Source organism: Protobothrops mucrosquamatus, unplaced genomic scaffold (assembly GCF_001527695.2).
Source record: "Protobothrops mucrosquamatus isolate PMUCROS unplaced genomic scaffold, P.Mucros_1.0 scaffold546, whole genome shotgun sequence".
Taxonomy (NCBI): Eukaryota; Metazoa; Chordata; class Lepidosauria; order Squamata; family Viperidae; genus Protobothrops; species Protobothrops mucrosquamatus.
In genome coordinates, this window is record NW_015386850.1 from 687367 (window position 1) to 701204 (window position 13838).

Consider the following 13838-nt stretch of genomic DNA (forward strand, 5'->3'; position numbering starts at 1 on the left):
ATATATTCAGATCATGCAAGAACATTGCACAAACTGATTATAAACAATGACATAACACAAAATGATACACTGGAACATTTGTAAAAATAATTATGTGCCAAAAATGAAAAATTGATGTGAACATACAGTAGAAAAAGTAGTTGAAAATATTGTGGGATTTATGAATAAAAAGTGATAAAGTCCCAATTCATAATATTCCAGATTTATCTGTGGTTGTAAAAAAGATAAACATGGATATGCAGCAATGATGGGGGATACTACGATAGAAGACAAAATATTAAAGAAACAAAGTATCAAGATCTGAAAATCAAAAGATTATGGACATAAACTGGCTATGTTGTTCCCAGTGGTTATTGGTTATCGGCCCACTGGTTGCCATAGCAAAAATATCTGCACATTGATAAAATTTCCATTTGTCAATTACAAAAGGCCACACTGCTTAGATCTTCACATATGCTATGCCAATATATTACAACATGGGTCAATATAAAAGAGAAAAAAGTGACATTATCATAGGTGTATATTACAGGCCACCCAACCAACAGAAGAAATAGATGAACTCTTTGCCAACCAGTTAACAAATGTATGTAGGAAGCATATCACAGTAGTAATGGGAGACTTCTACTATTCAGATATCAACTGGGAGACAAACTCTGCAGTGAGCCGGGAGATCAAACAGATTTCTAATCAACCTAGCTGACAACTTTGTCATCCAAAGGGGGGAGGAGGGAACTAGACGCAAAGCTATACTGGACTTAATCCTTACAAATAGAGAAGTGATAGAGGGAATCAAAATTGCCGGAACCTTGGGTGAAAGTGACCATGTCATACTGGAATTTTATATAAGGCAAACACTAGAAACAGGAAACAATCCAACAACATCCTAAACTTCAAAAGAGCCGACTTTAACAAACTCAGAGAGAACTTAGGAAAGATCCCATGGATGAAAATCCTAAAGGGGAAAATAACCTAAGAAGCATGGGAAACCCTGAAAAATGCAATCACAAAAGCTCAGACCAGCACAATACCATTGAGAAAGAAAAACAAGAAATCCAAGAAGAAACCAGTATGGCTGTACAAAGATCTCTCTAACAAACTAAAAGACAAAAAGGACAAATACAAAAAATGGAAAGAGGGGCACATAACCAAGGCCGATTATCAGCAGACAGCCAAAACATGCAAAGAAGAAGTCAGGAAAGCAAAGGCCCAGAATGAACAAAGACTCGCAACAGAAATCAAGGACAACAAAAAAAAATTCTTCCAACATATTAACAACAACAAAAAAGTCAAGGAACCTGTTGGCCCACTAAAGAGAGAAGATGGCAAGGAAATTACAGGCAATAGGGAGAAAGCAGAGCTCCTTAACTCATACTTTGCATCAGCCTTCACAAAAAAAAACCCATAGCCCAACAGACCAAAAAGAAAAAGAAAAAAAGACCTGGCTTAAAAACAGTAACTGTGAGAGGGACCTTGGAGTCCTAGTGGACGATCACTTAACTATGAGCCAGCAGTGTGCAGCAGCAACCAAAAAAGCTAATACAATCCTGGGTTGTATAAACAGAGGCATTGAATCAAGATCACATGAAATATTAGTACCACTTTATAAAGCCCTAGAAAGACCAGAATACTGCAGCCAATTTTGGTCACTATATCACAAAAAAGATATTGAGAGTTTGGAAAAAATTCAGAGAAGAGCAACTAAGATGATCAAAGGCCTGGAGACCAAAACATAAGAAGAATGGCTGCGGAACTTGGGTTTGGCTAGTCTAAAGAAAAGAAGAAATAGGGGAGATATGATAGCAGTATTCCAGTACTGGCAGAGGGAGTCAGGTTGTTCACCAGAGCACCAGAGGGCAGAACAAGAAACAATGGTTGGAAACAGATCAAAGAGAGAATCAACCTAGAATTAAGGAGAAACTTCCTGACAGTGAAGACAATCAATCAGTGGAACAGCTTACCGCCAGAAATCATGGGCGCTCCATCACTGGAGATTTTTAAGAAGAGACTGGACAATCACCTGTCTGAGATGCTATAGGTTCTCCTGCTTGAGCAGGGAAGTGGACTAGAAGACCTCCAAGATCCCTTCCAACTCTATTCTATTATAACATCTAGATTCTTGGAAAAAAAACCTCGATGCAGATGAAGACCAATATCAGCAAAAGAGCTGGCAGCTGTGATTTTCCATTATTGTGTATAATAATAATAACAACAACAACAACAGGGAAATAGTTTTCAATAATATTTTTAATAAGTTTGGTTTTTCTTTTTTATATAGTGTCACTTTTTTTTTCAAGAAAAGAATTTATCACTATTTATAATTTTACTGTGCTGTCTGTTGCTTCCAGTATTTGTATTAATAATGACACACAAGTTTTAAATTATATAATATACCAAGTATCTTCAATCACTTGCCTAATTATTGAAAAATAATTACATTTATAATCTCTCATTTTTTTCCTCTGATTTTATTCCTTCACTCTTTGTTTTCTTTAATTTTTTTATTGTGGAAAAAAATGAGATAAGAATATGCAAGGTAGCCAACTTTTTCAACAATCCAAGAACTAAGAAGGTAAACATGTTCATTAAAAGGGGAATAATTAAATGTACCATCTAGCAAAGAAGATGACAGAAGTATTAAAATAGACTGGGTAGAGTTAAAATGGTATCAATCCTGGGAGTTGAATTCTGGGAATTGAAGTCATGCATCTTAAAGTAATTGAGGTTGAGAAACACTACTCTAAAAGAATGCATTAATATGACTGAAGCATCATCCTTATCTGGGGCAACGCTGGATTTCTTGGAAAGCAATGAGCCAGTTTGGTTTAGTAGTTAAGGCACTTGGCTAGAAAGAGGAAGGCCATGACTGGCCCAAAGCCACACAGTTAGCTTTCATGGCTGATACTTCAGGCATATTAATGCATTTCTTTAGAGCAGTGTTTGTCAACCTCATTGCTCTTTCAGCCCAACCAACCTCACAGGGTTGTTGTGGAGAAAATAGGAGAAAAGTGTATTGGATACATTTGCTGCCTTGAGTTATTTATAAAAAATAATAAAGACAGAAAATAAATAAAAGACACACTGAATATACAGCAGCAAAACAGAGTCAGAGTCAGACAAGAGTCAGACTTCTTTTCATAATCACCACTGGAAATAGCTTACAAATGGTTTTTCAGATATCAAGAATCTTCAGAATGTCACATTTAATCACACAGGGTGAGTTTTATGCAAGTTTAAGGACTTATAAATTTCTTATTTTGAAATAAAGCAGAAAGATTATTAGAATATTGGTTTGGGGTAATTATAAATAGATTAAATGGGCTTGAATTTCAGTCTTGAAATTAATTACAAGAATCCTTTCTGTGGGTTGTTTAGAATTCTATAAAAGATACAGTAAGTTTTTGAAATTAAGTATAAGAATCCTTCCCAAGGGGAAGTGTTATTGATTAGAAAATCTATATGGGACCAGAAAGAACTAAAGTTCATAATTAACTGAAATAATTAAAAAATAAGAGATCTACTGATAAAGAATGGAGCAACATACTGTACTTTGGAATAATTCAAGAATATTTGAAAACATTATGGGAGCAGCTTTGATGCTAAATATAATCATTTAAAGCCAAAAACTCTGGTGTCTGGAGATTGTCAGCATTTGGACAGGGGCCAACAGGCTTCAACTGAACCCAAGCAAAGCTGAGTGTCTTTGGATACTGGAATTCCCTGGTTATGAGGACTTTCCTTCTTGGTCTGGATGGGGTTGCGCCACTGCAACTATGTGCAACTTTTGGGTCTTTTTGGACTCACAACCCCTGTTTGAAGATCAGGTGGCAGCGGTTGCAAGGAGCGCCTTAGCACTACCCATGTTGTGCACCAGTTATTCCTATTCCTGCACCAGCAGTCTTGCTGACTTTAGTCATCTCTCATATGGATTACTGCAACATGCTCTACCTGGGGCTTCCCTTGAAGAGTATTCAGAAACTTCAACTGAAGTAAAATGCAACTACGTGTGCAGTTAAGTGCATTTCACAATCAGCGCAAGTTACAACCTTGCCCCACAACCCACAATGGCTACCAGACTGCTTCTGTGTCAAATTCAAGGTGCTGGTTATGAGCTATAAAGCCCTACACAGCATGGGACCAGGTTACTTGAGAGACCAGCTCCTCTCAATCACATCTTCTCATTCCATCAGATCCAGCAGGCTCTGGATCCTGTCAGCTAGGGAGCATCACCTAACAGGGCCAAGGAGGAAAGCTTTTTCTGTTATGGAACCCACCCAGTACTGCCAGAGATCTGATTGGTCACAACGCTGCTAGCCTCTTGAAAGATTCTGAAGACATTATTTTGAAACAGGGAATGTGGCAGAACCAGTATAGTGGTTGTACCAAGTGGTATTGTTACACTGTCTATGAATTTTTATGATGCTTTTTATTTGCCTTTGTATTATATTGCATTGTTTTTGTTGTGTTTCATATTGTTGTATTTGTTTTATTTGTTTAACCACTTAAATCATATATATGAGCAGATATATTAATTGGAATAATAAAATAAATAAATAAATAAATAAATAAAATTATTAATCTCCATTCTGGCATTTAAATTACATACTGTATTAAGAGAAGATAATAATTGGCAGAAGGCCTAGTTTGGACTATAAATGCCAATGTATAATAATAATTATAAAAATTATAAATTAATATCAAACTGAAGTGTTTACATTTTGTAAGTGCCACTATCACTCTATGAGCAGAAAAGGTCTGAATTATTTCTACTTGAAGATGAATATAATCAATCACCCTAGATCACACCTAGATCCCCTTTCTCACTGTGGAAGCCATTATTCCAACCTGAATCATAGCCATCAACCCTCAAGTCACCTAGTGCCTAGGTTTCTGGCAGAAATAAAATAATAAATCTGAATAAATATTTCATAAAAGAAGGTCAAACGTTAGCCAATATCTAGCAGTATTCCATGAGATTAAAAACGTGCTGTAACTACATGCCAGGCAGTTCACAGCCAATCCATAAGCAGTTCCTCAAAAAGGAAATAATACTAAATATTATAATATTTACTATTTATAATATAATACTAAAAATAAAGATGCCAATAAATGCATATGATATCAACCAAACTAAAAATATAGTGTATCTATTAGTCTTTTAAGAGTCTCAGAAGTGTAATTCAGGAATTCAGCACCATTATAAACATTATTAATTAACTGCACACATCAGTTGGGCCATGTAGGATCATACCTTTGTAAAATCATTACCAAATGAATCAGCAATTATTCAATGCAATTTTGAAGTTAGTAGCAATGGAAGATCCTGACCTTTACAAAAAACGGGGACTGATGACCAGGTATAATCCGAAAGGCAAGTAATAGCAAGCCTTTTTGGATGACCAGGAATGTGCTCAGCGCTTCGATGGCAAATATGGTGCACAACTGATCCCACAGGATAAAAATGAAGAAATTCATCATCCACTACAGAAAATCTGGTCTCTCGTGGACCCTCACAGCCACCTGTGGACAAAAGCAGACAGAAGCTTTATAAAAGAAAGGCTTTTTTTTTACTTTTTTTTAGTTGTTAAAATATGTGTTATGTATATTTATTATATGTTGATAACTGATAGAAGAAAGGGCATTCACGTCACTAGCTGCTATGTTTAACCACTTCCTGGCAGTAATCTCACGCCCAAGAAATGAGTCTACATTTCTTGCTTCATTCTGATTATGATTGACCCACCCAAGTGACTCCATAGAATGACACTGGGCCAGGGGAATGTGGCTGAAAGAATGATGAAAACCAAATCACAATGCAGACATTGAAAGGAGGTAATAAAAAAATAATACAGAAAGATGTCTGAAACAGGAAGAAAAGTTGTTCAAGATAAGAATCTTTAATGTTTTATCAGATTCATACCATATGTTTGGAAACTATCAAATAGTATTTAGAACAGAGTTCATAAATGTGGAAGATGAAAAATATACTACCTTTTATGATCCTACTGAAATTCTTTTAGAGAAAAAAATCATTATTTTGTTCATATTTTGCTATTGTTTGTATTTAGTTGTTAAGCTTTTTTATATTTGGCTCTTATTGCACTTGTTAAATGACCACAATCCTTGCTTTCCACGTTACAGTCATTAAGTGAGTGTGGGTTATTAAGAAAAGCTTGGGGTATCTCAGTCATAAGGAAGGCTGTGGTCCCTTACCCTCATGCTTTTGCTTAATAACCTACAATGTCACTTAACATCTGTAACATGGAAGCAAGGATTGTGGTCATTTAGCAAGGTGATCATGAGGATGCCTTATTTAACAACCTCACAACTTATGACCATAATGGGAAGGCTTCATTATAGTTGTAAGTTGAGGACTACCTATACTTAAATTGTTCATTAAACTGGAGAGGTGGAAGGAAGAAACTGCTATACCATATTTGATTACTTTTAGTATCACTGTATTTATTTCTTCTCACTTTTTTCTCCCACCGTTGTATTTTAGTGTTTCTGCAGATATCATATGGGTATATGCCTTTTTGCTTGCTTTGATATTAGCATTTCATCACAATCTTTTTTATAGAAAAGATTGTTAAAAGGATGGCGTTTCCACTTAGTATACATGTGTTAATTAAGTTTTAAAAATGAAATCAGAAATTGATCAGTATATTTGTTGAATTTATTTACCAAATTAATCTTCATAGACTTTAAGCAGTTTACAGATGCTAAAATTGCAATAAAATTATATATTTAAATTTCAGTAACAAAACTATAATGATTAATATCAAATTATAAAAAACATAGACATCTAAGTGTCTAAAACTTCAATCACTTCACAAATGTTTTCTGGAAAAATCAAGATGTATTACTTTTAGAAAATTATGGAGAAGATGGGCATAGACTATTTTGGAAAGGCAGTCTCTTAAATAGCCAGGTTTTAGCCATATACAACTTTAAAAGTAGCAACCAGATTTTTTTTCAACCATTTTATTTTACTTGAAAGATCAAAATACAAAAGAAAAAAATTAAATAGAGACAAAAGTAAACTAAACAAAAATATTCTAAAAATGTGAATTAAAAAGAAACAAAGGATAAAAGGATATTAAAAAGAAACAAAGGATAAAAATACGTATTATCCCCCTGACAAATCTATTGCAACAATAATAGTTCTGCCCCTTGCAAACCAGGTCCAAAATGTATAAGGTATTTGCAACTCAATTGACCTGTCATACATTACATATATGAAAGGAAAAATAGTTAACGTGTTAAACAACAGCAAAGTTTAAGTTCAAAGTACTCTGTTAACAGTCTGTTATTATAATTTCCTCTTAGAAAGTCTACAGCGGTTTCTTATTTACCACAAATCACCCCGATCAGTATCTCTGAATCCAGGGGCAAATACCCTCATTTGGTTCTTAATAGTGAAACTTTTCCTTAGGTTTTTAATCAGAAACTTTCCCAACAATTGCATCTCATTTCCAAAGTTCATAAGTCCTTGTTGTAAATATCTCTGCAACATCCATTGTTGAATTATTCTCCTTGACAACATAACATTCCTCATGCCATGAAAGTCCAGTCCATCCTTCATTATATCTATTATCTCAAAATTTCTTACATTCATGCTTCTTTCAATCTTTTCTGGAAGATGTATATCTTTCAAACAAACACTTCTTTCTTCTTTTTTTTATAGATATTTTATTAGTTTTTAACTATAACAGTCTCCAGTGCCTGGCGTACAGCGTGTTGTCTTGGTTTATATTTTAAAAAGACACATCTTTCATGTCTGAATTTGCTCCGCTGGGAGACCCTGGAAAGGGTCGAAAGTCTCCCCGTATAGGTGACGAGCAAGGAGGGGACCCCTGTTTGATCACAGGAGGGCAGTGGCCCTTCCATTTGATCCAGGGAAGCCCTCCAAACTGCAGGGGAATGACCGGTCACAAAGCTGCTGACAGCTGAAGCAAAAAGTACCACCAAGCAACTTTCAAGCAACATGGATGAAACTAATAATAATAATAACGATGATAAAGTTGGAGGTCATCTAGTCCAACCCCCTGCTTAGGCAGGAAACCCTACACCATTTTGGACAAATGGCTGTCCAGTTTTTTCTTAAAAACTTCCAGTGTTGGCTCATTCACCGCTTCTGGAGGCAGGTTGTTCCACTGGTTAATTGTTCTAACTGTCAGGAAGTTTCTCCTTAGTTCTAGGTTGCTTCTCTCTTTGGTTAGCTTCCACCCATTGCTCCTTGTCCTGCCTTCAGGCGCTTTGGAAAATAGCCTGATCCTCTCTTTAAAGTCCTAAGTTTTATTTCCTGAAAAAGCTGCCCAAAGCATTTTTCCTCCTGTGAGGAGAGAGGGAAGGGAACTTCTACCCCACCCTCTAAGAAAAGCGGCGACTAACTAACCAGGGGAAACAGAGCAAACCATAAGATTAATTTTAAATTAATTGGATATATATTTTTTTGAAACTTGGAGACTAAAAGTGTTCTTTTCTCTTATTGGAGACTTTTGTCTTAAAAAAAAAAAGACTTGAAAAACCACCATATAAGTTTTGGACTTAAAAAGCTATAAAACAGCATTGGTGACATCTTGTGGTGAATTGTGGTATTACAATTTGTTATTGTCTAAAAGAAACCTGGCTTGAAGCCCAGACTTCAGATAAGACTTGTTTGGCCTTGACAGCGACTACCTTTGAAAAACCAACTGCAAAGAAGAAATCTCTGGGCAGTTTATCTGTGTGGCAGACTGTTTTGGAAACTGGCTTGCTTGAATTATGAATCTAAACTTTTACTGACTCTCAGAGCTATGCTTATGGAACTACTTTCCTATTTCCCTGCATGAGAAGCATATATTATTACACGAGATGATGAAACACTTTGGATTATAAACTCTTACTTGATAAACAATTTCTATTATAAAGACCACCTATAAAAAGTAAAATAGATGTCCCATACCTAGCTACAAAAGACAAAAAAATATTTTTAACATTTGACTCTAAAGTCTTCAACTTAACATACTATCAAGAAAATATGGATGAAGATCAGGAAAAAAATCCTTTCCATGTTGAAATCAATACACAAAACTATTCTTTCAGCTTGTAATAAAATAAGAAGCAACACAAAAGAACAATGTTCTAGCTTAAATGTACAAACCCAGATCTTGATTACAAGCAAACAATTAACAACGCAGAAAACAAAAGGAAAATTGGAACAACTAAATGCTAAGATAGAGGAGCCAACTGACCAACAGACCCAGCCAACTGAAAAATCAGAAAATGGAGTGACAACATTGAAAATGGAAAAGACTTTTCACAAATTAAGAAATCAGAACATATTTGAGGAAAAGGAAGAAGAACAGATTGAATGGAAGATAAAGCTATTAGGACAATTGTGGGAAATCGGAGTAACTGGGAGGCGGTTTAATGAATTCCAATGGGCTTATTCTTCCCAAAAAACTTCAACCAAATGGTCTTTCTTATTCCAAATAATATATATAAAAATAGAGGAGAACTGTTCGATGATGCAAAAGGCATTGACATGGAAGGTTAGCTGGCAAGGGAAGAAAGCCAGAGTAAGGCTGAAGAAAATAATGGCTTTGACTTATTAGAAGGGATATTATATTACCAATTAGAGACGGTTGAATATGGTGGAAAATAGATAACTTTTAGAAAATAGAGTAATATTATAATCAAATAGATAAGATGTGTAACCAGAATATTAGACTTTGGTAGGAAAAGGGAAAAAGGAAGAAGTTGAGTTAAGGGAAACCTTTGGTCACCTAAACATAAAGTACTTGGAAATCATAAATAAAATTTTGAATATTGATGGGAAATTAAAGCTTGAAAAAAAAGCAGTAATAGGACATTGATTGTATACAAGGATTACGTGCAAATGCAATTAAGACATGTATAAGCTAAAAATTATTGATAACAGTTACAAAGATGTTTTTATTTAGTTGATAACAATAAGAATTGCTAGCCCAATATGAGAAACAGATATTAATGGAAAAAGAGAGGAAATATTTGATGTTGTAACGTGAGATTTATACTAAAGATTTATGTACACTATTGAATCATTGACTAACCCAGTATCACATTGCTTTTTAAATATCCAATTGTAAAATGAGAAAATCAATAAAATATTATATAAAAAAAGAATATTGTGGGTGGTGTAAGTGGTGGGTGATTTCTTCCAATCCTTTGGCTTAAGTGTTAAGTAAAGTAAGGGATGGAATCAAGTCTGGGGCATGCCATAAAAGAATCTGAGGTCTGGATTTTTCCCCACTCAAAACATCTGCTCATGTAAAAATATAACCACTATAACATGGTGCCTCCAACTTTCAGTTTCACAGCTCAATCTTCATGAACTTCTGAAGTCCAGCAAAAAGGCAAGGTGTTAGCCTGAGATTACTCCATCTTGCCCTGTCAAGGATCTTCCCTCAGAAAGAAAAATTTGAAAAACAATATGTGTACATGCAGGAAAGGAACATTTTCAATTTATGTTTTCTGTAAGATAGCAGAGGAGCTTCATATAGGGAGGCCTATCTTGTACTGATTTTTGAAGCTTATTAATGATTTGTAACTTCTGTGTGAATTGACTATTCATACATTGGCCAACTTGCCTGTTTCAGGGACAACAAAGTAGCTAGCCTGATTTCCACAAGGAAATGCTATGACACAAACGTAGCGCCCCAAAGCCTCCTAAAAGTGTAGGTTTTCTAGCTGTTGCTTCCTGTTTATCTAATCAGTCAGACTGTTATTAATTGGAAAGGGAGTCTTGTGGGTATCCAGGTGCCAAGCTATAAGGACTTTAGAGATCAAACCCAGCACTTTAAATTGGACCTAGAACCCAACTGCTAGTCAATGCAGGGTCCAAAAATGCAGTTTGATGTTCTCCCAACTTTCAGAGCTCTAAAGTATGTGGGCCACTGCAATTTGGATCAACTGCAGTTTTTTTAAAGGCAGTCCCAAGTAGAATGCATTACAGTAGACTAGTCAGGTGGAAATAGTTCATGAGATTGGCTTGAATCATTGACTTCTATTAAATAGTTTCAAGATAACGATGACATTCAACTCTGAATATAAATTGCTTTTATACACTGATAAAATGATAGTTATTCTCAATAATTATGCAATAACAGAGCTTGTTAAAGTTCCATAACAAGAGTATTTATACTCTCATTATAGCTTTACCTGGAATGTTTAATTTATTATTGCAGGAATTCACTATATTTATAGATTATTTGTCATGCCTCCGTCTGAGCCTGAATCGGAGGAGGAAATGGAGCCGGAACAGGACCCTATCGAGGCCCAGGGAGAGGTGTTTGTGGCTTCAGAGGACTGTGGAGAGGAGCAGGCTAAGGCAGGCCAAGGCCCTTCAAGTTTGGAACAGGGGAGACAGAGTTCAAGTGAGGAGCAAGGCCCATCCCCACCTGATCCTAGAGCTAGGAGAGTGGAGAGGAGGAGGGAACAATGCAGGCAGGTTCACTTGCTCAGGAGGAGAGCGTCCCGCCCCACCCCACAAGGCACACCTGGGGATTGAGATATAAGAAGCCGCTGTGGGGTGGGGACTTTGTCCGGAACAAATGTTGAATCTTGGGAAAGTGTGTATTGTTGCTCTTGTTCTGTATCTTTGGAAAACCTGGACACCTTGACAACCCGACCGGCTGACCACATGGATTTTCTGAATTACGACCTCAGACTGCATTTTGACTTTTCTCTTTGCAAACTCTGCAGGCAAGCTGAGATTCAAGTGGACTCATTAAGCTGATGTTTTGTTTGGTTTGTTATCTTTATGGCCTTGAGGACATTCTTATAATAATCAGGCTGTATTGAAACTGCCTTCAGCCAAAGTCGGCTGGAAGGTGAGCGTGTGAATTTGGATTGGAGGCTTGCCAGCAAATGTGGGAGCATTTGAAGGAAATTTGCAACCATTAAAGAACTGTTTACATTGCTAGCTGTCTGCGTTGCCTTTGTGCTGTGCCCTGGGTCATCATATTATTCTAAAAAGGCAGGATTTGAATTTGTACAAAAATAAAATACTTCAGTTTATACTTTTCTTGCTTGATAAAAAAAACGTCCATGAAAGAGACCTAAAACAAGACAACATCAGCAAGTATTGAGGGCCCAATTGGCAAAAGAAAGCTCAGAACTGTATAGGATGGAAACACATAAAAGAGACCTTCATCCTGCAGTAGATAGATATGATGATGAAGATGAAGATGATGATGATACTTTTCTTGAAAAACACTGCAGTATGTTCTATTATATATGTATAAATTTAGAATAGAATAGAATAGAATAGAATAGAATAGAATAGAATAGAATAGAATAGAATAGAATAGAATAGAATAGAATAGAATAGAATAACAGAGTTGGAAGGGACCTTGGAGGTCTTCTAGTCCAACTCCCTGCTCAAGCAGGAAACCCTATACCATTTCAGACAAATGTCTGTCCAATCTCTTCTTAAAAAATTCCAGTGATGGAGCATTAACAACTTCTGGAGGCAAGTTGTTCCACTGGTTAATTGTTCTAACTGTCAGGAAGTTTCTTCTTAGTTCTAGGTTGCTTCTCTCCATCCATTGCTTCTTGTTTTGCCCTCAGGTGCTTTGGAGAATAGCTTGACTCCCTCTTCTTTGTGGCAACTCCTGATATATAGGAACACTGCTATCATGTCACCGCTCGTCCTTCTCTCCATTAAACTAGACATACTCAATTCCAGCAACCATTTCTTATAGATTTTAGCCTCTAGTCCCCTGATCATCTTTGTTGCTCTTCTCTGCACTCTTTCTAGAGTCTCAACATTTTTTTTACATCATGGTGATCAAAACTGGATGCAGTATTCCAAGTGTGTCCTTACCAAGGCATTGTAAAGTGGTATTAATACTTCACATGATCTTGATTCTATCCCTCTGTTAATGCAGCGTAGAACTGCGTTTGCTTTTTTGGCAGCTGCAGCACATTGCTGGCTCATATTTCAGTGACTGTCCACTAGGACTCCAAGATCCCTCTCACAGTTACTACTGTATAAATGTATAGCTATAATTTCAGTAGGTATAACTCAATGATTAGAGTTTGTATTAGTCTTTGGAGTAAGATTAATGTTATCAAAACAAATATTAAATATAAATTAATGTCTTAACAGAGTTTCCAATGCCTCTTGGATACTTTATAAAGATAAATGAATTAATAAGAACATTTTTATGGTTAAATTAATAAGAACTTATTGTAGGATAAAGCCCTTCAACTATCATTGGCCAAATTTATTTTATAAGGATGGTAACTATCAGATTTTCAGCTATATTAATTCTTGGGCTTTTATTTTAATGTCTGTATTCTTTCATATTATTCCAAGCAGCTTCTACATTATTTTTATGTTTATTTTCCATTTTTTCCTTTGTATGATTAAGCTATCTTCTAATACTACATATAAGAATTGAATTTTCCATTCCTACAGTTGTTATATTTTATTTTGTTCCTTTTCTTCTAAGGCCATTTTATCCCAAGATCCATTGTTACTAAAACATGATCTGCCAACACTTAGAACCACTCTTCCTCCTTGTAGCCTTCACTAAATTAAATATAAGATCAATTGTGGTTTTTATATAGTGAAAGCTTGAGATAATTATTCAGTGTTCTTATTAATTGTGAGGTCTCCAGATGCCCCAGTGATTCTATATTCTCTTGTCTTATTTCCAATTATTCATTCTCGTCACTTAACACAATAAAGGTTTCCCCTGGGACAATTTCCAGTGACGTGAGGAGACCCTATACCCTCATTTTTCATGGGGGAGTTATAGCCAAATTCTGCAGCTAGATGTGAGACCCATACTGCAGAAATACTCTATAAA

At 35.8% G+C, this 13838-nt stretch overlaps 1 protein-coding gene across 1 annotated transcript in view; it reads right to left on the bottom strand.

Moving 5' to 3' along the window:
* Positions 1-13838, bottom strand: part of LOC107288372 (complement component receptor 1-like protein) — a 57124-nt gene that overhangs the window by 38564 nt on the left and 4722 nt on the right. Inside the window, exon 3 of the mRNA XM_015816982.1 lies at positions 5326-5517. Coding sequence (XP_015672468.1) covers positions 5326-5517 — 192 coding nt within the window. The remainder of the gene's footprint in view (positions 1-5325; positions 5518-13838) is intronic.